Consider the following 24146-nt stretch of genomic DNA (forward strand, 5'->3'; position numbering starts at 1 on the left):
CGTAGCTTGCGCTATGTAATACTCGTTCCCAGTCCGCGCGCGCCATTCCTATGATACCATGGTTAACCATGGTTATTGTATAACCTCATTAAAAAATTACAATGAAAAGAGATTAAAATTTTTGGTCTTAAATAATATAATTACAATAATTTATAAATAATAGTAATAATTAATGACAACTTAACTAAAAACAAATATCAATGACTAGTCTAGTCACTAAACTGACCTTTTTGTTTTTTGACACTGCCACTCTTTTGGCCTTCTCGCTTCATCTTTTTTTCTTTACTCCTTTGAGGTGCCTTGGCATTAGATTTAGACTGCTCGCTGTTCAGAAACACAGCTTCTCTATTCTCTTGATCCAAAGGTTTATTGCTCACTTGAGATACAAAGTAATGAGAAATCAAAAATATTCAAAACCTGAAATTCTTGTTCCTTTATATGATCTTAAAGAGTAGGTAAGTACAGGAACACAAAATGCAATGCTTATTATTGAAACACTTCTTCAAAAAGTGTTTTCTTTGCAAATTTTAGATCTTAATCAAGAATATATAAGCATGTACAAGCGATTGAGCTCAGGGATCATTCACAATTACAATGCATAACAATTTGATTTGATATAATTACATGGTTAATGTGTATTAAAATTTATTGCTATTAATAATTGTTCAAAGTAACCTTACCTTTATTATCTTTGTCTGTACTTTCCGATTCAATCTCAGGGTTTTTTACATCCCCATTATGATCCCTTTTTATCATGTCTTGACTATTTATCTGTAAGGTAATAATAGAATATTGACATTAATACAATATTGCAACAATTAATAGTTTTAACATGACTTTGTCGGAGATTCTTTAACTGAAATTGTAAAATATGACAGCTTTTTTGTTTATTTTTCATATAAAAATCAATGTCAGTTTTGAATGAAATACATTTCTTCATATTAGAGTTTAGTCAGTGGCGTAGCTAGCAGTCCCGCTATTCCCGCCCGGCGGGACCAAAAATTTCCCAAAAAGTAATAAATATTGTATTTGGAGGTGAGATATACATTATTTCACAAAAAATTTGTAATGTTATGTTTTATTCGTTCATTTTCACTCTTTTATTCGGTGGTTCGTAATCATAATACCGCAAAATCTCAAGATTTGTCTTATAAACCTAGCAACTGTCTTTACTCGTACATTTCAATAACTCTCTCTATATCTATAATTCTTGTTAACTTCCTTATTAGTCTAAAGATGTCTTAAGTCAGAGACGAGACGTAACTATTTTAATCAGTTTCATAAAATCAAATTGTATACGACTATGTTAAAAATTATTTGTTGGGCTCTAATATTCATTTTGAGAATCCGTTTCCCGCCTGGCAATACATTGGCAACAATATTAAAAAATGACATCGTTAAATGATAATATGATTATCAATCAAAAGAAGGAATACGCGATCATATACTTCCAAATGTCAGTATTGTCTTACAATAGCCGAATTATCATGGCGAAGTATTTGCGATATTTGAGATGAAAACACAAACTGTTACCAGAAATACCTAACAGAACTAAGTTTTGGTGATTATTGGCCAAATATGAAAGAACTGTACTAACACTACGTTTAGGTTACTCCAGATAAGAGTGAAAACGATGCGAAAAGGTAACCGAACAGGGGCTGTGTTTACACTGCACAAGCGAATTTCTGGGCAAACGTGGCTTTATCCGCAGCGATAATACTACACTGTCTAAACGCGGTCGAATGAAAACTGAGTCCACATTTTCATTTACAACTTCTTTCCACAACGTTGTTCACAACGTCGTTAGAAAATATCCGTTTCAAGAAGTTGTTTCAAAACGTTTTCACAAAGTAAACGAGACATCGATACAACCTCACAATGCCATTATGCCAGCTTGGCAAGTTAGATCCAATAATTTAAAACCTCAATCAAAGGCATAAAATATATTGCTCAGCAGTACATGACAAATCAAATACTAACCGTATTATAATTGCAATTTGTCAAAATCTTCAAAAGAGCGCTCAATATTTTATTACTCTTGATAATACGACTCACTGAACACGTGCTACAAACCATAGATATGTTAAACATAGGTTGCCGACGTATGTACATTTTATATGTGCGCGCCACTGATATGTATATTACACTGGATAACGCATCCATGCATAAAGTAAATGGTTTGAACCCGGGAGTATCGTTACATGTTTGTAAATGTAGACCGTAGCATAGTTAACTTTACATGTTTGTAAATGTAGACCGTAGCTCCATAGCATAGTTAACTTTAACTACCTTTTAACTGCAGTTAGAGCTAACTGCTTTTTTAAAACAACCGACTTAAACGCATGGTTAAATTTTACTACTTTTTAACTGCAGAAAGTGTAGTTAAAAAGTAGTTAAGAGCTTTATACAACAGGCCCCTGATCATATAGGTTTAAATATATCAACCATACCTATGAAGTGATATACAAAATTTTTCAATATAGGCATGTTGGGTATTAATTTCACAATTTTTGTTGTAAATTAGTGGGACATCCTCTAATATCGCGTGTACTCGTGCTGAGCGAAGGGGGAGACATACCTGATAAATCACTTGCAAAGCATTGCATTATTTCAACTTCAGGTACAATTTCTTTTAATATATTACACATTGATTTTAGTAGTTTCAGCGCAATGGTTTTGAAATTTTCCACACTATGTTGTTTCAACGCTTTTAGAACGGCTCTTGTAAATTTGCCAGTACCTGCACCGAATTCAGATTGTAATCTCGACGAGTCTTTTGGTACAAATTAGAGATTTCGGGATCAGATTATGCTCAGAATCATTTATATTCTCCAATCGTTGTAAGCACATCGAAGTTGATGATTTAATAATGACATTTTTGTGGCAGTTAATATCTAACATGATTCGTCGTTTTTAACGTGTGATCTGTGTCCCATCCCTAGACTTTAGAAGTAAGCATCCAGGCGCGAAACTAGAACTCTAATTAGGAGGGGTGGGTGGGGGTGGGGTGTATATATATTCATATATTCAGCTCTGCCCTGCTGATTTCATTTGTTCGTTTATAAATACAAATTTAATTTGCTGAAATGATGTTATGAATGTTGAAAATTGCAACTTTCAGGAATTTTTTTGCGAACATCTTAATCAGTATGTTTATTGGCTGTGACGTAGTGAACTGAGCACGTATAAACGACATTTTGTTTTTTATTGTGGTTAGCCACTGCGCATGTGCGTATTCCCATTTCATTCGCTCGATTGATTCTGAACGAAACTTTCCTTAGACAAAGCAAAAATTTATGTCAATTACAGTTCTAATAATATGCATGAAAAAAGTTCCCAATTTTGATTGGTTACGACCAGTGCAATATATCGTAAACAGCAGTGTAAAAATGTGAAACACAGTACAAAAAAAAGGAAATACAGTGCAATTTAGTTTTGAAAACTGTGCTCCGGATAGGTTAGTCAGATAAAAAAGTGATCTAAGAGCCAATCATATTAAAACATTTTGAAGGCGGGAAAGTTAAAGTATTGTAAACAAAGCAATTACAACGGCTGGCGTGAGTTTTAAGTAGATAGTAGATTTCCTATGGCTGACGAGTTTACAGTTCACTGTTTACAAAGTGTTTCTGCATGAAAATATGAAGACTGCTAACAGTAGGTACCTTGTACAAGCGGTTTTGCAAGCTACGGTGTTATGAACTGTAAGATTTGATGGAATTGAAAAATACAATCCAGTCGATATTAATAACTTGCCGGCTAAAATGTACGTACATTGCTAAAAAAGTTAAAAATCAACAGAATTCAATTGAGAAATTGAATAAGCATACAGCTTCTCGTGCAAATGCTATTACCTATACTAATTAATTATTCAAGTTACTAAGCTTACTATACGAGATTGCTACGCAATAACTTGTTGCTATGAGCGCTCATTTGTGTGTCCACACGTTGTACAGAAAATCAAACAGAAATAATTTGCAAAAACCTTTTCAAGCAGATAATTTGAAAGAGATTAAATCGTACACACTTAAGATGAAAATAGAAACACGAAGAACAATTTTTGCGCTGAGATATACAGCAAAAATTGTATTGGCGTACAACTTAATGAAAGTGTTTTTACCATATTTGTATTGTCTTACAAAGAGTTTAACATGTTCATGTTCGGAGAGAAAATATTGCAGAAGTATAACCATGCACGTGTAAAAGTATTTACATTGGTCTAAGTCATACACATTCATATGTTTGTATATCAAATTCATTTTAAAGGGCGTGGGTAGAAAAACTTCTGGATTCGCGAAGGAGCAATGGTATTCTTGCAAAAAGATGCAACTTGCTGTCCCTACGAAAGCGACGGTACTTTAAGTGGTTATTTTTGTTGCCCTTTTCACTTTGCAACTTGTTGCAATAACTTTAGGTGTTGTCGTCGTGGACATTTGTGCAGATTTCAAGATGAATGTATTTATGTTGGTAACATGACCAATACCTCAATCAAATAAAAGTCCTTCTTGGTCCATTCATCGTTTCATGATTGAAATTTTCAGCTAAGTAGCAGAGCAAATACTTATTGAAAGACTGATTAACATAATTTAGAAAAGATTGGTGTCAACATCTATATGAAGTTACAATATATTTCCTGTAATAAATAATTGGAAATGGTATAGCTAATAGATTGCATGAAAAAAGTCATTAGCAGAAAAGTAATTGAAAACAACAAGGACTAATTTTTTATACGTAAAAATATAAGGGAATTTTTATCTTCCAAAGATTTTAAAAATGAAATCGAAATCGCTATAGTTTGTGCTACTCAATACTTTTTTGTCCATTTTACTAAATTTTTCGGACAGACAGGACAACAGCCCCTTATCTATGTAGGTCCCTAGAAAGTGCTAGTCACGTGTTCTTTCCCAAAAAGAGCGGATATTTCACGTTACTGGATGTCTCTAAGGCTCCACTCATAAAATCTACCAAGGAACTAGTAACTGAGATATAGCTACTAAAGAAAGATACATTTATTCTTGAGATCATTTGTTCAAGAAACCTCTTTGTTTTTCATCACTTCTGATTGCAATACGCTAGCTTTATCAAAAATTTCCACTGTTAGTTTAACGGAACAGAATGTTAAGGCTGACAGTTAAATTTTTGTTGACATTATTATTATATAAGGCCAAAAACAGAGACAACGCATTCGTCTCTTTGAAAGTGAGGAGGCCAAAATAAAGCTATCGTCATTGTCTACACACGGACGAAAACACAGATACTAGAAATGTTATTATTTAGGATGGAAATCATTACTCAACATTTCCACATGCCAAAAACGTACTAAAATATCTAATTTCCGAAAAACACAAAGGGGAGGGGTCGTCCACTACGAGTGAGGGGAGGGGGCGCTTGATCATCCCTGATAAGCAGCATCTGAAAAAGTATAGAGATCACAATATTTCTGAAAATCAATAGAAACCCAAAAGTCTGAAAATAAAGAAAGCCAATAGAAAAACTTGTCGAAAACAAACAGGTTTGCTTTATTTTATGTTGATAACTGATATTATTACATAACAAAATGTTTTAAAAAAGAAAATAAAACATGGTTTTTTAAGTGTCAATTTTCAAAGTAACACTTTTACGTACTTTTTTAAACTAATTAAATAAATCTTAAGTGCTCTAAAAAACGGTCTGGTAACGACTGGTTGAAGTTGAAACCACACTGGCTGAGCCTCAGTGGCGGATTACTAATTACAGGGCCTGTAGGTTAAGACAAAGTTGCTGACCTTTAAGTGATAATTATTCCTCCAAATAAGTTCATTCTCTTGATGACGTTTGCATTTCTCATGCTCCTTTGCTTTTGCCTTTCCCTGTTTTTGTTTGTAATTCATGTAGTGTAAACAATAAAAAATAAATTTAAAGTTCGAATGGGATACTCACTACTTCACGAGTTCAGTGCATCGTGCATTAAAACAGAAGATCGTACAGTTAACATTGTCGAACATTTAGCAAGTGCGGAATGGCAAAAGTAAAAGCTATGTCTAAATACAACGGGCCTATGGAAAAGGCGGGCCTGTAGGATTCAGTCTATACTTAGCGTACTGAGTAATCTGCCACTGCTGAGTCGTAGCCTCTGTAGCCTTGTAGGACTTTTCATCATTACTGTTAGAAATGGTTCAAAGCTTCGACGAATTTCGACGGTCGTTACTCTTCTCCAACTACCAAATGACATGACATCATTTCTTACGTCGGAACTTCACTTCAGTATATTTCTGGCAAACACTTAAAAATGTTTGTTGTTTCCAAAGACTCGGGTTAGGGTCAGGGTTAGGCTTTTTAAGTTTGATCGCATATAATTAACTTTTTACATTTTCTGAGTCTGCGGCACTTTTTTTTCTAACAAGCGAGAAAAAGTGTCATTTTAACTGCACATTTCTGAAAAAAAAATGAAAACCATGCTCAAAAGCCAGCGAAACATGAGCCAAAGACGAACTTTCCTGGACATGCTTGACCTCGATCAACAATACCACGTGTGTGCATCATGTCATCAAAACCACAAAATGATTGCTTTATAAAATGATTTCAAGACGTCATTTCCATTACTAGGGATAAAATGGAAATGTAAGGAGTTTTCTAATAAATGGACCCTCGTGTCACTTTAATCCAATGGTATTAAAGAGCAATTCACTTTTTTTCAAAACTTTTGAAAGCAGTGAATTTTCATCACATAATCAAAAAAATATTTCCCATCATACTTCGTGTTCGCATTTGTTGTCAATATTTCTTCGATGGCTTCCAGTATTCTCATTTTTTCATCTTGATTTGAAGCAGAAACAACACTCTTTGTTTTGTATCTCTCCATAAGGTCTTTTCTGTCGAGCTCTTGACAACACATAAATGCAGAAACATCAGATGCTACCTCACAAAACCCAACATTGAGCAAAGGAGTAAGGATTTTTTCATCGTAAGTATTAATTTGTCCGACCGCCGTATATTTGGGATCGAGCATTTCTTCAATACTTCTGATCCATGGAACAGATCGATCAGGATAATAAAATATGAGACCCAAAGTTCCGAGTGGCTTCAAAATTCGGTGGATTTCCTTGATTGCTTTTTCTTCAGAGTAAAGCCAATGGAAGCATTGAGCTGCTAATACTGTATCTATCATGTGATCAGGAAAATCTATGGGGTTGTAGAAAGTTGAAATGTCAGAATGATGAAGAGAAAGACATACACCAGCCGTCAATTTATATCCAACAAAAAGGCATCACTTATAAAGTTTCAAACAGATCAAACGCAAATCACTCACAAACTAAGATCGCGAGCGAAAGGGGGGAGCGCACATTCCAAGCTCAACTGGAAGTTTCAATTATAGGCGGTCGTGATTCTTGTGAAGTTTTGCTCTCTTTGTTAATTTGCGCACAGTTGATGCTTGTCAATTGTGTTAGCTATATTTTGTATTTCATAATTATGCGAGTGTATGTTAAAATCACACTTTGATTCGCTTATATTTGTATGTCATAAACGAGTTAGTGAAAGAAGACTTTATTTAACAAGAGGATACACGTGCGAGTAAACTGTAAAAACTAAAAACGAAAACAGAGAAATTTGTGGCACTCACTATGCTAAAGTTCTAGCATTGATAGAAGAAAAATTTTCACGTACATTTAAGATGCGAACAAAATCATATGATAAAATAATTCAAATTTTTGCAGCTTTTTTGAAAAGCAATTTCGCGCTATGTAAAAACAATGCCAGCAATTCCTTTTCACGTACTTGCATGACAACCTTACGCATTCCATTGTTTTATGGTCGTGACTGCTTTCACGCATGCACGTTAAAACTTTCTCAGGGTGGGGGTGGGGTGGGGTGGGGTGTAGGGTGTGTGGAGTGAGAATGACAAAAAAGATCTAGTGTTATGATTGAGAGAGATAATACATAACACTGAATGGTCTAAACCCGGTGTTTTAAATGTTGATTGTCCAAGTTAGTAGTCTTGAGAATGCACTGTTGGTGTTCATGTTGACTGACGTTTCGACAATCATCTCGTTGTCATCTTCAGAGTCAAGTGAACCAGACCTCTACTAACGAAAACCAATTGTATACGGACACCTCATGTTGCATTGACGTCATCTAGCAAATGCTTGTTTCACAATTCACACGTTTCCTTAACTCTTTATTATTTTGTAAAATCAAAATGTCTTACTCGCGGAAGGGGGGGGGGCGAAAATCCGTCGGTAGGAGGCAGAATAAGGGCCTGGATGGCAGGGCAAACGCCAGTTAAAAATGGCCCTGGTCTCAAGATAGAAAGGTTGAAATCAACTTTGTCCAATTTCATGTGACAAACATAAAACATCCAATAATATTGGAAAACCACATTTCTTGAGCTCTGATTAAAAGAACAATTTAGTGTAGCCATTTTCACTATATATAATATTCCAGTAATCTCCATTATTCATACATACTCTCCAATAATAAATTCATAAGCTATTGTTACTTTATAAGGCTAACTATCTTCATTTCAACATTAAATGGGATTCAGGTTTGTTGTAAAAGCCCAAGATTAGCCTAGATGCTGTCTTCTTAAACTTAAAATGTAGTTCAAATTTCTTATGCCTTAAAAAACCAAATCTTATAATTTGCCAGATCAAAACAAGACTGTTGATAGATTTGATAGCAAAATACAACATTTCCATATCCCATGATGCTCAGAGAGAATCAATATTTGTCACCACTATCACAATGGATAAAATCTTTCTTATGCTGGCTTTATCAACATACGTACTGATAATGGTACATAATAATAAAATTGCATTTTAAGTTTTAAGTACGTAGAGAAGTCGGGAAGTCATTACTGCAAATGCTCATGTTCAATATGTTTTGTTAGGCCAATCATACTTGGGATGTACAATCAAATATGTTGTTAGTAGATGTACAATCAAATATGCCATTACATATAAAGTGTATAAGCTTCAAGAATGGTGCTGCATTCAACAGACTAACCTTAACAAAAAGTTTCACTTTACATGACTCAAGAGCAAAGAAAACCTAATTTCCCTTAGGCAGTCAATTTGAAATTCTAACATTGGTAATTACCTAATATGAATGGTTTTTCGATTAAAACACTGTGACAATAGCAATAAAAATTCCCAATAAAATATAGATTTACTATTTCTGTTAATGGACTTTGTTGTACTTCGAAGCAATAAAAACCCTGATCATATATACAGAACGTAAGGTATATGTTTTGGTATATCAGTACCCTAGCTTTGATGTAAGATAGATGTTTTGGTATATCAGTACCCTAGCTTTGATGTAAGATAGATGTTTTGGTATATCAGTACCCTAGCTTTGATGTAAGATAGATGTTTTGGTATATCAGTACCCTAGCTTTGAATGAGGGATGCAAAATAATTCAATAGACAACTCAATCATTTCAGTTCTTGTTGGAAATTAGTGGAACCTCCTCTAATGTCACGTGTACTTGTGCAGGGTGAGGGGCACACATACCTGATAAATCACTTGCAGAGCATTGTATTATTTCAACTTCAGGTACCATTTCTTTGAATTTATCACACATTGATTTTAGTGGTTCCGTCGAGATGATTTTGAAATTTTCCACATTATGTTGTTTTAAAACTTTGAGAACGGCTCTTGTAAATTTGCCAGTACCTGCACCAAGTTCAACAATGGTGAAAGGTTCAAGATCAGAATGTTTCTTTAAAGCGCCTACTTTTTCCAAAAGATATTTCACCGAATCCAGATTGTAATCTGGACGAGTCTTTTCGTACAAACTAGAGATTTTGGGATGAGACCATGCCTTAGAAGCATCATTTACATTCTGCAACCATTTTAAGCACATTGAAGTTGACGATTTAACTTGTCGAAAGTTTACTCGTCTGACAACACATCTCGGGTGTGGGCCGTCAGAAACGTATCTTAGTAGCTTTAAATGAAGCATTTTGCCACCACATTACATTTTGGTTGCAGTAACATGTTTCTTTTCGTGGTCCGTGTCTTACCTCAAGGAAGTAGTCACACTTGTATACTTCCTCACACTAGTGTAATACATGAAGTATCTCCTTTACGATAAACAACTACTGATTCATTTTGGAAACTTGTTACGATATATAAGGTGTTTTTCATATTTTTTAGTATTTTGAACACTGGCTAAAAATCTTTTTGGTACATCTAATACAATAAGATATTGATTAGTAATAAGCCTATGTTCGATTCATTTTTTATTGGCTACATTAAATTTGCAATGTGATCGGTTGTCGTTAAATGACGACATCACCTACCAATCAAGCGGGTTATCAGTCATTCCGCGCGAAAACCTGTGTCAATCAGCCTTTTGTTGCACTCACAACTGAAAAAATAATGGCTATGAGCATATTTGACAAGTAAGGAATTATAGGTTTTTCAGGAGTTCATTGTAGAGGGGGAGGGGTGGGTCAGCCTCCTTTGTTACAATTTTATGTCCTGCGTTAGTAGAAAAAATATATATTTGAGAACCAGCAGCAGTGGTAATTTAAATCAGACAGCCCCCCTGTTATAAAATTTGGCAACTATATCTATAATTATTCTGTAGTAATAAAAACTCTAAATATATTCCGTCTAAACATCACGTCAGGTGATCTGCAAGTTCTTTGATGATATGTCTGTGTTCGAATATGTAAACTTGACATTCCCACAACATGTTAACCAGTAGTTGATCGTCTTTCGTATCCAGGGGAACATCTGAGAATATCCTTGGATTTATGCGATGGTAGAGCACATTTATCATCTCGCACCATGCCGCTGCGCGGTCAACTACAGCACCAACGCATGAGGTTGCCTGTAAAATAATAGATAAAAGTTAGAGTGGCCAGAACAAAATACTTAAGGACACTAAAAATTGCATTTATAAATAAAATATTCAACATTCCAAAAAGTTATGACACCTTACAAATGTTTGCAACAAAATTTATAACAACAACAACACCATCGTTTGTATTTAGTTTAATTACGAACTTGTTCAACAAGAATTTCAGCCAAAGCTTGAGCTCCGAAGGCAACTTTCGCCAAGTCACTCATAGACGTCGGCCGAAGCACGTCGATGTTTTTGACGGGCACATCCGGTGGCTTACCGGTTCCCACCGAGAACACGAGACCGATTTTGTGACAAGTTTCGTGATTTGGTTTCTGTGGTTCCGCTCTCTTATAGAAAGAATGCACGAATGATATTAGATCAAGTGTCGGATTGTTGGCGATTAAGCCTCCATCAAGCATGCGTCCCATGGCCCGAAAGTAAGTCGGAGCAGCACCAGTCCCACGCGCCGCACGCCACATCAGTTGATCTAAAAAAAATGAAATGGAGTTCGCTAAATATGTGTTCCCAGTACGGATAGAACCCTAGAACTGCGTACAATACATTCAACAACTATACCAAATAGTCGATTGCACGCATTTTAGTTTATAGCTAGAACTACTCTTTAGTAGGGTAAGAAAAGCATAACCTTTAATATACAGCATTTCAAAACACACTGAATAAACGCAATATTTACACATTCACTGACCTGCAGGTTTTGATACAGGGAAGGAACTCTATACATTCACTGACCTGCAGGTTTTGATACAGGGGGAAACGGAGAGTTTGGTTTTTGTTCTTCTTCGTCGTCTTCGGGAATGGAAAAATTACGAAACAGATGAAGAGCTGGTGGTATTCTGTCAGAAACAGCAGCAGTTGCAAGGACTCTAAACAAGAGCAATTAACTATATTAATCACAAAATCCTTATTCCTAAAAAAACGTTTTTCATTATATAAAATGCTGTATTGTCCTAGCTACTTGCTCAAAAAATGACGATAAAATACCTTGGGTAGTTGACGCTTGTCATTTTAGTATCGACGCCAAATTCCTGCCGAAGGAATTTCTCGAGCGGCTCCGAAGGATAAGGACGAGAGCCGACGAACACTTCGTCTTTGAAACGAAAGTAAAGTTGCTGTAGATATGCCATCGAACTACCTATCGCAAAAACAATAATTGATAAGAAGTATTTCAAAATATATACATGAACAAAAGTTAACTTCCACATTACATTGGCCTACCATTTAACAACCCCAATGCAAGTATACCACCGGTACTTGTACCCGCTATCCAATCGAACAGCTTAACAATCGGTTGCATAGCAACACGTTCAAGATTCAACAAGACTTGAATGAGAATGAGGCCGCGAATACCGCCACCATCTTCAAAAGGAAATAAAAAAGATAGAGTAATGAAAAACATTTTTTGTCGGATAGAATAGTGTAGATAACGTTGAATTGTATAAACATCGCAAATACAACGCATACCGCTAAACTACTCGTGCAATGAATACGTACTTTAGACAAACATCTTATTTGAAAAGCCTCGTTAACAAATTGAGCAAGCTTTATGAGACAGGCTATCCGTGTTTCACGTGTGAATCAAACAGCAATAACGGATAAGAGATAAATATTCCCATCCTATATTCCTATTACCAAATCATGCCTCATTGAAAGCAGTTATTTTATCTACGTAGAACCATCTTCGCCATAGCCCTCAAACATATTTAAATATAGATGATTAAACGTACTATTGCTTTGCTTACAATAGTCAGTCAAGTTTATATTCTCTCACATGATGTACCTCACCTAAGACAGCATTGTTGCTATCCCCTTAACTCACATGATGTACCTCACCTAAGACAGCATTGTTGCTATCCCCTTAACTCACATGATGTACCTCACCTAAGACAGAATTGTTGCTATCCCTTAACTCACATGATGTACCTCACCTAAGACAGCATTGTTGCTATCCCCTTAACTCACATGATGTACCTCACGTAAGACAACCATGTTGCTATCCCCTGTGAGCACATGATGTACCTCACCTAAGACAGCATTGTTGCTATCCCCTTAACTCACATGATGTACCTCACGTAAGACAACCATGTTGCTATCCCCTGTGAGCACATGATGTACCTCACATAAGACAACCATGTTACTATCCCCTGTGAGCACATGATGTACCTCACGTAAGACAACCATGTTGCAATCCCCTGTGAGCACATGATTTACCTCACATAAGACAACCATGTTACTATCCCCTGTGAGCACATGATGTACCTCACGTAAGACAACAATGTTGCAATCCCCTGTGAGCACATGATGTACCTCACGTAAGACAACCATGTTGCAATCCCCTGTGAGCATATGACGTACTCACATAAGACAACCATGATACTATCCCCTGTGAACACATGATGTACCTCACGTAAGCCAACCATGTTGCAATCCCCTGTGAGCACATGATGTACTTCACATATAAAAACCATGTTTCAATCCCCTGTGAGCACATGATGTACTTCACATATAGAAACCATGTTTCAATCCCCTGTGAGCACATGATGTACCTCACACAAGACAACCATGTTGCAATCCCCTGTGAGCATATGATGTACTCACATAAGACACCCATGATACTATCCCCTGTGAGCACATGATGTACCTCACGTGAGCCAACTATGTTGCAATCTCCTGCGAACACATGATGTACTTCACGTAAGACAACCATGTTGCAATCGCCTGTGAGCACATGATGTACTTCACGTAAGACAACCATGTTGCAATCCCATATGAGCACATGATGTACTTCACGTAAGACAACCATGTTGCATCCTCTTCATTCAAATGTTGTACCTCACCTAAGCACAATGCACTATCACTTTTCCTTTTCTTCTTCATCATCGATTCTCCATCGTTTTCATTCTTGCCTGATCCAGACCGTTTGTATTTCACGTTGGCCTGGGCACCAGATGCCATAATTTTCGCGATGTCGTCCAGTATAATGGGGGTGTCATCACGAGCCTGAGACAGTTCGTTCCCAGGCTTTTTACCTGCGTAGAGAAACGATTATTAATGTAAACATTTCCGTGTTTCACAAATCGACAAAATGGTTCAACAACTCCTAAAACGATAATATCACATTTTTCTACTACATTTAAGTAGAGGACAAAAAATTAGTTATTAAATTCTTTAACATTTTTTGGTTTGCTCTTTTCATTCGCCAGATATTCGGCTCGAAACAACAGAAATAGTCGGAAGCTACGGTCACACTTTGCCCGCGCAAACTCTAGTTACTACGCAACATTTTTATAAAACTGAAGTTTAGAGCCGAGTATCTGGCGAATGAAAAGAGCAAACCAAAAAATGTTAAAGACTTTAATAACTAATTTTTTGTCCTCTACTTAAATGTAGTAAAAAAATGTGATACATTATATAAGCACTTTAATCTTAAAGCACTAAGCTATGGCACACATGTTAGTCGGATGAAATCCGAGTATTTTTAAAACACAGAATTATTACCAAGATGGCAGTCCTCTGTGTGATATGACAGGTATAAGTGCTAAGAAATATTTCATTATTAACTTACCGACTGGATATTTTGAAGGTATGAAAGGAGCATCGCAAGGAGCAGCTCCTACGAGACATAGAGAATGTATAATAGCATTTCTAAAAAGACTTTTTGATGCTGTCGCTATATGAAGTGGTGTTTCACCCTTGCTGTTCACGGCATTTATGTCAGCACCGAATACTATCAATGTTTTTACAATATGTACATCTCCAACCTAAAAAAAATTAATAGTGTTTATAAATTAGGAGTGAGAGAATGATTGTTGTTGAAACTTGACTTCTACTCCAGTCTTGTGTCTTTATCGATCAGGAGTGATCTGATGTTCAATCTTGAGACTTTATATACTGCACTCTAGAGTGTTCTTAAGAAATAATCTGACGTTGAAAGTTGAGTTCTCATATACTCAAGTCCAGTGTCTTCATCAGAAGTGATCTAAAGTGGAAACTTGCGTTTTTATATACTCCATTTTGGTGTCTTCATCAGGAACGATCTTATGTCGAAATTTGAGTCCTTATATACTCCAGTCTAATGTCTTGATCAGAAGTAATCTGATGTTGAAACACGAGTTCTTATATACTCCAGTGTAGTGTCTTCATCAGTAGTGATCTGACGTTAAATCTTGAGTTCTTATATACTCCAGTATAGTGTCTTTATCAGGAGTGATTTGATGTTGAATCTTAAGTCCTTATACACTCCAGTCAAGTGCTTTCATCAAAAGTGATCTGATGTAAGTTGAAACTGACTCTTTATATACTCCAAACTAGTGTCTCGTTTCATTAATAGTTTTTCTTTAGTATCTCATAAAGAGTTTCACTTTTATTAATTTTCAGTACCTTTACGGCGATATGCAATGGCGTTTCATTGCTCATTCCTAGAGCATTCACATCTGCTCCATGTGACAACAAACATACAACTGAAGATTGTCTTTTTCTTTTCACCATGATGTGGAGAGGAGTCTCACCTTCGTTGTTACCGGCTTCAATATCTGCTTCACTCATAATTAATAATTCTGCAATCTTTATAAAGACAAAAAGAAAACAATTTTACTTGTTATTCACTACCTAAACTGACACAACTCATCGTATTTCTTATATATTTTAGTCAGTGTAAAGACTGTTCTTGTTCTCTGTTGTTCATTTATCACTACCTCCACTGACACACGTTATCTTATTTCTAACATATTTTAGTTAGTGTAAAAATTGTTCTCATTCTCTGTTGTTCATTCACCACTACCTAAACTGACACACGTTATGTTATTTCTTATTTACTTTAGTTAGTTTAAAGACTGTTCTTGTTCTCTGTTGTTCATTTATCACTACCTACACTGACACACGTTATGTTATTTCTTATGTATTTTAGTTAGTTTAAAGACTGTTCTCATTTTCTGTTGTTCATTCACCACTAACTAAACTGACACACGTTATCTTATTTCTTATATATTTTAGTTAGTGTAAAGACTGTTCTTGTTCTCTGTTGTTCATTCATCACTACATACATTGAGACACGTTATCTTATTTCTTACATATTTTAGTTAGTGTAAAAACTGTTCTCATTCTCTGTTGTTCATTTATCACTACCTACAATGGCAAACGTTATCTTATTTCTTAAATATTTTAGTTAGTGTAAAGACGGTTCTCGTTTTCTGTTCATTCGTCACTGCTTACACTAACACACGTTATCTTATTTTTATGAGGTCATACCTTTCTAGTTTTAACCCAATGTAAGGGTGTTCCTCCATATTTAGAATCTTTAAAAGTTGTGCAATCTTTATCAAACTTGAGTATCGTCTTAATGCACTCATCACTATTGAACTTCACTGCAGCATGAACAGGAAACATGTGTTTACTCTTAACTTTCAGATCAGCACCATGTTCAAGTAGCAACTACATTCAATGAAAAATGTTTTAAATATCCGGACAATCTAAAGTTACACAGCTTCAGTCATTGAGGATACATAGATATCCTATACATCTTATTAAGCGTTAACTTTAGTTGAAAAAGAGAAAAGGAGGTACAGGAGTCGTCCATTTAGGACGTATATGTAATGAAATACGGGGGATTTATAAAATATTATTTCATTTAAACTTAGTTTTTTATAACAAAGAAAAGGCATTTAAACGATCAACGTCTGCATCGGCGTAGGAAAAAGTTCCTTAGCCGCTGCGCTTTCCCCTCGCATTTCATTTTTTACTCTGTTAAGTGATGTTGTTCACCTAGAGTGTAATTATATCCTCCGCAAGCGATTTTTCTCCAATCAATGTTGCTATACATAAGTGAATATGCTCCGGAGAAGAGAAGTGAACATTAGCCCTACTGCTAAGGTAAACATAAAGCTAACGTTTTGGTAGGGAAACCTACCCCAAGGGTTACCATAGCGCACATGTAAAACGCTACTTATGAGATATATTGTCGTAGGGTAACTCGCTTACTGGGATATCCCTTCGGCTAGTGTTACCCTATCTGCATGTAAACAGGCCACAAGTTTGGTTCTGAGTAACCTTCCTACATGCATATTTTCTCCTTTAGCAAAGTTAGCAAGTTTCAGTCTACTTATGCATTTGTAAAGCAGGCCAACAAGATTTATTCCTGCAATAAAGGTAAAGCAAGTTTGAGTATTGCTTTGGAATTGTATAGCCAGCCTCAAGCATTAGTATTGCTCTTTGTATACTCGGCCAGCAAGATAGTAGGCAGTGGTATAGCCAGCATACAAATTTTAGTCCTGTTATGCAGTGCAGCAGCTGGCCAGCAAGTTTGAGTCATGATTTGAAGTGTAAAGCCTGAAACCAATTGCAGTCCTGCTTTGCAATATTATACTAGAAAGCCTCAAATGTTAGTAATGCTCTTTGTATTATCCTGTTATGCAGTGGTTTAGCAGGCCTCCATGCTTTAGTCCTGTTGTGCAGTTGGATAGCCATCCTACAAGCTTTAGTCATTCTATGCAGTGGTTTATTGAACTTACAACCCATGCAGTACTATAGCTGGTCATCAAGTTTCAGTCCTGCTATGCCCATTTATAGAACAATTTCATAATACAAAGCACAACCAAATAGACAGACTGCCAATTAATGCCATACTTCAACATTCTCATTCTTACATATTATTGAGGTTTCTTTATATGTGTGTAAATGATGATTTACTTTATTGAGGTTTCTGTTCATCTAAGATAGATAAAATTGTATATATACATACCTGTAGACCTTTTGCATTATTAATCACACATGCAAAATGTAGTGGTGTCTCTTCTGAACTGTTTACACTGTTCACTACCTGAGCACCTGCAAAAGAATACGAACTTCATTAGAATAGATGAACCAATATGATCCTCATACATGAAACTTGTTATTTTAATGGTTTGCTATGGTAAGTGTGAAATATGTTCTTGAAGGAAAATTTAAACAAAAGCCGCATCATGCAGTGTGTTTGCTGAAGCCTGTGTTCAATTTTGAATATAAAAAAGTTCATGTATGTATGTATTCTATTGAAAATCACATGAAACCTCCAAACCTTCACGCACAACAAATGCTACAATTTAGCGCTATACTACTTACCAAGCTCAGTTGCTCGAAGCAATAATTTATCAAGTAATTCTGGTTGGCTTACAGCATAATGCATAACTGTGTTGCCTTTATCATCTTCTTGAGTAAGTGAGCTTATGCCTACTCCTTCCACAACGTTGTCAATCTGTCCCTTGAAACCAAACTATAAAACAAAATATTTTGATGTTAATACTTGTTGGCAGTAAAGCCTGTGACTTGTGGCAAAAAAATTTTTACATACATGTGTTAAAAGCCTTGGTAATACCTGGTATTACAAATAATCAACACAAGTTTAAAGACAGAATCTGCAATTTTTAACATACAAATATTATGGCTACCATACGATAATGTCTACCTTGAAACAACATGCTTTAATAATGTCTTACGAGTTGAGAGAATATATGAACTTTTTATTATCTTCCACAGGTAACTTATGTACTTTAAGTGAAACAAAGAAAGAAAAGTTAATGTTTTATAGTATTTGCTGTACATAATATATTTGCAAAGATTGGTGCTGATATATTTGCGTAAATTAGCCAAGTTATTCTCATTATAATTATTGTGTAACAAATCGTTGAGTGTTAAAACAAACAAGTTAAAGTCAGAGTGTGTTAAATTTAAATCAGCACTCAAAATAATATGCTTGTGAATCGAAATGATGAATACATATACCAAACACAACAAAACATTTATTTGGCTTCGCTTTACTTAATTAGACCTTGAAGAACATAAGATGTTCAACCAAGGAATTTTATATTTATGTTTTTTTTTTATTTATGGCATTTTGTTATAATTACATCTCACTAGTGAATGATGACTTCATTTTGTGAACCAAATTGTCCAAACAAGCCAAGTTAAAAATTGGTATAATAAAGCATAGGTAATCATTTGATCTTGCTGCAGACATTCTAACTCAGCTGGATGGACATCTTGATTTACATAACTAACCCCTTAGCTCATGTGGCTTGTATTTACAATTACCTTAGCCCATTGCAAGAGAGTCTTATCACCATTATCACCTGAATCTGTGGCATCAACAATCTCCATACTTGCTCTAATTTTCTCATGCTTTAGACATTCTGTGAGACCAGTTTTCCTTGCAACAACTGAAAGATTCATACCAGGATTTTCCTCAAGGCAGTTGAGCAAGGATTGCAATGTCTGAGTGTCGTAACACCTTGATGATGATTGATAGAAAGGTGTGAGTTGCTCACATAGCTTCCTGTGATTAAAAACAAAAAAGACATATTAAAAAAATATGCTTCATTAAAAAAAGGAAACAATTATCTTTTGCAGAAGTAATAGTTCGTGGACTTTGTCAATCAATATTTGGTAGTTTAAACATATAAGATCTTAAGCAGCGAATCAGGGACTGCAGAAAAGGGGCCATTGATATTTGCAGCCATTTTGAAATTTTAAAATTTTTTCCTAGACCCCTCTGGCACCTAGATAGCTTTGACACTTAATGGGTTGATAAGCCCTCAGTATAAAAATTTGCTCCGTGGTACCTGGGGATTCATTGAAGTGTTAACTTATATTTTCAAATTGAAACCGTACAATATTTACTACCTTAACTCTTAAGTAACATACTTGATTACTGGAACATTTCTAAAATATAATTTCACTGTATGAAAGTATATAATGTACAAAATGACAATAGCCAACTTGTATCAATTAAAAATTTCTCAAAGAATGGGTTACGGTATTTAACATAAAACTTTGTTAATAGTGAAAACTTTACATGTTTGTAAATGTTGATCGTTCAAGTTGGTATAGTCCTGAGAAGGTCTGTTTTTGTTGTTGTTGACTGACGTTTCGACAATCTTAGCGATAGTCATCTTCAGAGTCAAAAAATTTACTTTATTAGAAAACTTTGAAAGGGAAGTGAAAACTGAAAAGTGCATCTACTCAATACCCGCATTTCTACTCTTCAACATACCCAAACATTTCTCTTGCTTTTTCCTCATCTTCAATCCTGAATAAACTTAGACAATCCGCTCTTTCCTCTGCATGGTACAGCACTGCTTCGTAATGGTTTAATGAAACGTAATAAAGTCTAAATGTTTCCTGTCCATTGTCGTTCCGGGTTATAATTTTTGAATCCTGATAAAAGACCGGCAACTTCTCCTCAACCTTTAAAGTGCTACTGAAGTGAAATTTTCATATTTCGTTTTTCGATACAAACGTTTTCTCTGTATTTTACTGATCATTTTGAGCTATCGCCCACTGAATTTAATCGATGGGAACGCATCGAACTTTGTGTTCAAACATGGCATATTTGCTTGTTTTGATGCGAATTTTACTTTGAGTGCGTGACGTCATATAAAGGACGGAAGTTCAATTTTAAAGCTCTTAGTATATAAAAATTATATACGAACAAGCATATTTCCACCTGGAATTTTACATATTTTATAACTTCTCTTCGCAAAAATTGCGTATATTTAGTGACAAATGAGCAACACGCATAGGTAAGCAACATTTACAATCGATTAGAGTTTTATAAACTTCTTGAATTAACTTATATTTCTCAATAAACTGGGTGCCGCATCCTTGACGAAGTCTGCGGTTTTAACACACACGCAATGTTATCAGAAACTAACTGTAACGCAATGTTATCAGAAACTAACTGTAACGCGCTTATTTCCAATCATCCAATGTATACTACTTTTATAAACTTCTGGATTAGACTTATCATTCTTATCATATGGGTGTCGCATCCTTGACGAAGTCTGCGGTTTTAACACACACGCAATGTTATCAGAAACTAACTGTAACGCGCTTATTTCCAATCATCCAATGTATACTACTTTTATAAACTTCTGGATTAGACTTATCATTCTTATCAGATGGGTGTCGCATCCTTGACGTAGTCTGTGGTTTTAAAACCCATGCAATATTATCACAACGCACATAATATAAGGAGAATAATTTTTTATTAAGTTAGTCAAACGTAACGATACACCGCAAGTTAAAATATGGCGAGTAGGCAAAATTCTGCAAAAAATCGTCGAGGAGGACAATATTGTGTTGCTGGTTGGCCCAACGGAAAAGTTGTACAAACAGTCAACACACAGAGGGTGTCTCAGTACATCGTTTCCCCATGAATGACAAGGAGAGGCTGAATAAATGGACGAAATTTGTTAGGAGACATAGGCCAAAATTCGTTCCTCAGCAGTACTCTGTGCTATGTTCAATGCATTTCGCAGATTCTGCATTCACCGTGAACGCAACAGTTGCAAAATCGCTAAACATGAGACGACGATTGCGAAATGGAAATCCATTGCTAGGCACATTACAAACAAGCATGAAAACCATCCAGATGAGTTGTTTCCTAAATGTGCTCATGGAGAGCTAGATGAACGTCTATGGCTTCAAGTTGGTATGAGCATGCACACATTTAGGCAGCAAGACAGAATTGAGATTGTTAAAATGTCTAAAATGTTATTTACCACTTTTCAGATGGGATTGTATTCTTTTTAAGGAACTAAATCATATCAGCGACTTTCCTCCATTCTGTTGAAAAAATCTGTTCTCAAAGATGTTAAAAAACTATCTTCAGAAGCACAAACTAGTTGTCTCGAAGGTTTTCATTCAACATTAAATGGTTGGCATCCAAAGATGACCCACTTTTCTTGGCTTGGTACATATTGCAGGTAACTTGTAATCACTGTTCTCTATCTGCCAAGCCTTTTTTACTTGTTCCTAGTCAAGAAAAAAAATTACATAGTAAATGGTTTGTTCTGTTTAGGCACGTACTGGCAGTACTTCATTTCAATGAAAACCTTCACAGACAGCCAAAAAAAACAAAAAATGGAACACCATATTATTCTGTGACATACCCAAAATTTAAATCAGGGGATGAAGTAGTAAGAACTGTTTCTTCAGCACCATCATATTGTAAGTTTAGCATGTATGCATTGGTACTCTTGACTTACACATCTAACCACTTGTCATTTTCCAGACTATGTTAATGAAATCAAAAATGTCATGGTTCTTAGTTGTGAGGAATCCATGGACAACATATTTAAGAAGTATAAGGAAAAAGTCCCAGAAGCCTTAAACAAAACTTTCTCGGATCGAATTTCCAAAACTGAGGCAATCCAACGGCATTTGGATAGGAAACAACTATCTTCAACACCATTGTTTCCCACATGTAAGTTGTTCATGCTACCATGTATAATAGGTATGGCCAGTGCATTCTAAAAGTAAACAAATTAAATTGTTATTTATAGATCAACAGCAAGATGTACTGCAAGCAAAAGGTTTAGACAAAGAAAAACAAGCTGCTTCAACAGGTCCTTCAGATCCAAAAAAAATGCACTTATGCAAAAATTGTGGACAGCCAATGAAAGGACATCCAAAAGGTCATTGTCCACAAGAATTACTTGACAAATATTCTTAGCAGGCCAACTTTAAAGTTAGTTATAAAATAATATACTATGCTACAAAAAATGTTCTTATTTGATTAATTATTTTGACTTCACACAACAAAATTGTGAAGCATCACAGCACAATAATGAACCACATAAAGGTAAAAGTAGAGATACATGGCAAGATATTAATCATTCGTTACAAAACAAAATTAGAAATCAAAAATGTACTAACTCATTTTCATGTATTCTTGGTCATACGCTTGTATGACCTTCCATCTTGGTCTCTTAGAAGTGAGCCAACATTCTTCCAACATTCTTCAAGACTGTAGCATGTGTCATAATCGTGTACTCTTCGTGAAGAGTAACACAGCTAATTTTTTCAATGCTAACATCGAATACCAGTTTATGTAAAGTAGGCCCAACCTATTGACAACAACGGTATTCAATGGCATCTGTCAGCAGTTGAGTACGACCCAAGCTACATGCACACCTATAAAAAAGTGGTTTGTTATCATATTTATGCACCACGACATAAGGACAAAATAACATGTTTAATTCATGGTTTAATTTCTTCTAGAGTTCTAGTAACATTTATCAACTTACCACTTATCTAACTGAAAGGTTCCTTCGAACCTCGTTTCCAATGTTCGAGGTTCTAAGCCATCTGCGTCTTCTTCGACCGACACAAAATTCTCTCCGACTGCGTTCGCAAGAGGTTCATTTTCGTAAGGATTTACCACTGAATTAGCCACAATTGTATCCTCATCGCCGGAATTTGAAAGTAAATTTTCATTTGCCATATCTGAGTTTTCAGTATCCGAACTGCGTTCGCTTTCACTGCTTGAAGAACTCATATTTTATTGTGTATATGTGTTAAAAATCTAACAAAATACTAGTAAATCAATGCTCCTACTTCGACTTCCGTCCTTTTTATTACGTCACATCCGTATAATATTTCAGTGGTAAAAATTCGCACGCGTAACCCAACTTTGAGCAAAAATTTATTGATGATCCCGTGCTTCAATATGCATAAAAATTATACCAAAGTGATCAGGAAAGATAGAACTATTTGATTATAGAAAAAAATCGATACCCAAAATTTCACTTCAGTAGCACTTTAAAAAAGACGAGTTGTTCCGGTCTTGGGAAACAATGTTCCCCATGATAAATCTCACTAAATAGTTTCTTTCTGACTTTTGAAGCTGCCTATATTGAGTTTGCACAGAAAATATTCACTCCAGTGAACTCTATAACAACTGGAAGGCTAACTTGGCCGCCATCTTTGAAACCTGCATGATCGACGCCATTGAGGGTACGGAGGCGAAATACATCACTTCGAAATTGCCGTATTTTTTCCCAAATACAGTGGTCTTCGAGACAGCTTAATGTCTAAAAACCTTAAACAAAGTTTGGACTTTGATAAAAAACAAGTTTGAACGACATTTGTACATGTTTAAGCTTCTTTTTAGAAGGATGAAAAGCGGACTTTGTTTTGGCACGTGAAAACATGCCTTATAACTTGAATACAAAACTGACACCCTTCGTTTTTTTCAATAAAAGGATGTAAAATACACTTTTCTATCCTTATAATATTGTTTGAATCTTTGAAAATAAAGCTGTCAGGGCAAAAAAACGCTGTTTTTTGGTAATTATTGTGTTTCCGGGCAAAATTTGCTCGCCTCAGTGAACTTACAACCAAAATAAAAAAATACTTTATGCGCTATTACTTTTCGTAATGAAGATTCCATGGAACAGGGGTAGTGTGGGGTAGTGGGGAGGGATTGCAGCTATATATCCTGTGCAATAATGATCCAAGGTTGGTCAGATCCCATCACTAAATTTCC

The 24146-nt window shown here is 35.5% G+C and overlaps 3 protein-coding genes and 3 long non-coding RNA genes across 8 annotated transcripts; 1 reads left to right on the top strand and 5 right to left on the bottom strand.

Annotated features, from left to right (window-relative positions):
* Positions 1–5492: 5492 nt before the first annotated feature.
* Positions 5493–23595, bottom strand: LOC124449449 (85/88 kDa calcium-independent phospholipase A2-like). 2 transcript variants are annotated; one of them, XM_047000368.1, is made up of 15 exons: positions 23419–23595; positions 19869–20063; positions 18911–19151; positions 17942–18092; positions 17583–17668; positions 16094–16276; positions 15227–15409; positions 14412–14607; positions 13684–13875; positions 12065–12205; positions 11831–11981; positions 11579–11712; positions 10990–11315; positions 9487–10813; positions 5493–7158 (listed from the first exon to the last, which is right to left on the bottom strand). In XM_047000368.1, exons 1-14 carry the CDS (start codon positions 23463–23465, stop codon positions 10601–10603), a joined length of 2439 nt encoding a protein of 812 aa, XP_046856324.1. In that variant the 5' UTR covers positions 23466–23595; the 3' UTR covers positions 5493–7158; positions 9487–10600. The 2 variants fall into 2 exon arrangements, with proteins under 2 accessions (XP_046856324.1, XP_046856325.1); XM_047000369.1 differs by lacking the exon at positions 23419–23595 and adding an exon at positions 19499–19537 and having other exon boundaries at positions 19869–19922.
* On the bottom strand, positions 6671–9838 carry LOC124449031 (uncharacterized methyltransferase C25B8.09-like). Its single transcript, XM_046999974.1, has 2 exons — positions 9487–9838; positions 6671–7158 (listed from the first exon to the last, which is right to left on the bottom strand). The coding sequence occupies exons 1-2, from the start codon at positions 9836–9838 to the stop codon at positions 6671–6673; spliced, it is 840 nt and encodes a 279-aa protein (XP_046855930.1).
* Positions 12785–13258, bottom strand: LOC124449457. The gene is made up of 2 exons (XR_006949408.1): positions 12866–13258; positions 12785–12817 (listed from the first exon to the last, which is right to left on the bottom strand). It is a non-coding gene; the product is annotated as an uncharacterized LOC124449457 (long non-coding RNA).
* LOC124449456 lies at positions 15444–15721 on the bottom strand. The gene is made up of 2 exons (XR_006949407.1): positions 15627–15721; positions 15444–15540 (listed from the first exon to the last, which is right to left on the bottom strand). It is a non-coding gene; the product is annotated as an uncharacterized LOC124449456 (long non-coding RNA).
* On the bottom strand, positions 20846–21858 carry LOC124449454. The gene is made up of 2 exons (XR_006949405.1): positions 21769–21858; positions 20846–21631 (listed from the first exon to the last, which is right to left on the bottom strand). It is a non-coding gene; the product is annotated as an uncharacterized LOC124449454 (long non-coding RNA).
* Positions 21220–22664, top strand: LOC124449453. 2 transcript variants are annotated; one of them, XR_006949404.1, is made up of 4 exons: positions 21220–21308; positions 21411–21826; positions 21891–22082; positions 22162–22664. XR_006949404.1 is itself a non-coding variant. In XM_047000377.1 (2 exons), the coding sequence occupies exons 1-2, from the start codon at positions 21917–21919 to the stop codon at positions 22329–22331; spliced, it is 336 nt and encodes a 111-aa protein (XP_046856333.1). In that variant the 5' UTR covers positions 21875–21916; the 3' UTR covers positions 22332–22533. The 2 variants fall into 2 exon arrangements, 1 of the variants encoding a protein (XP_046856333.1); XM_047000377.1 differs by lacking the exons at positions 21220–21308; positions 21411–21826 and having other exon boundaries at positions 21875–22082; positions 22162–22533.
* Positions 23596–24146: the final 551 nt, after the last annotated feature.

This window comes from Xenia sp. Carnegie-2017, unplaced genomic scaffold (assembly GCF_021976095.1).
Source record: "Xenia sp. Carnegie-2017 unplaced genomic scaffold, XeniaSp_v1 HiC_scaffold_23, whole genome shotgun sequence".
Lineage (NCBI taxonomy): Eukaryota > Metazoa > Cnidaria > Anthozoa > Malacalcyonacea > Xeniidae > Xenia > Xenia sp. Carnegie-2017.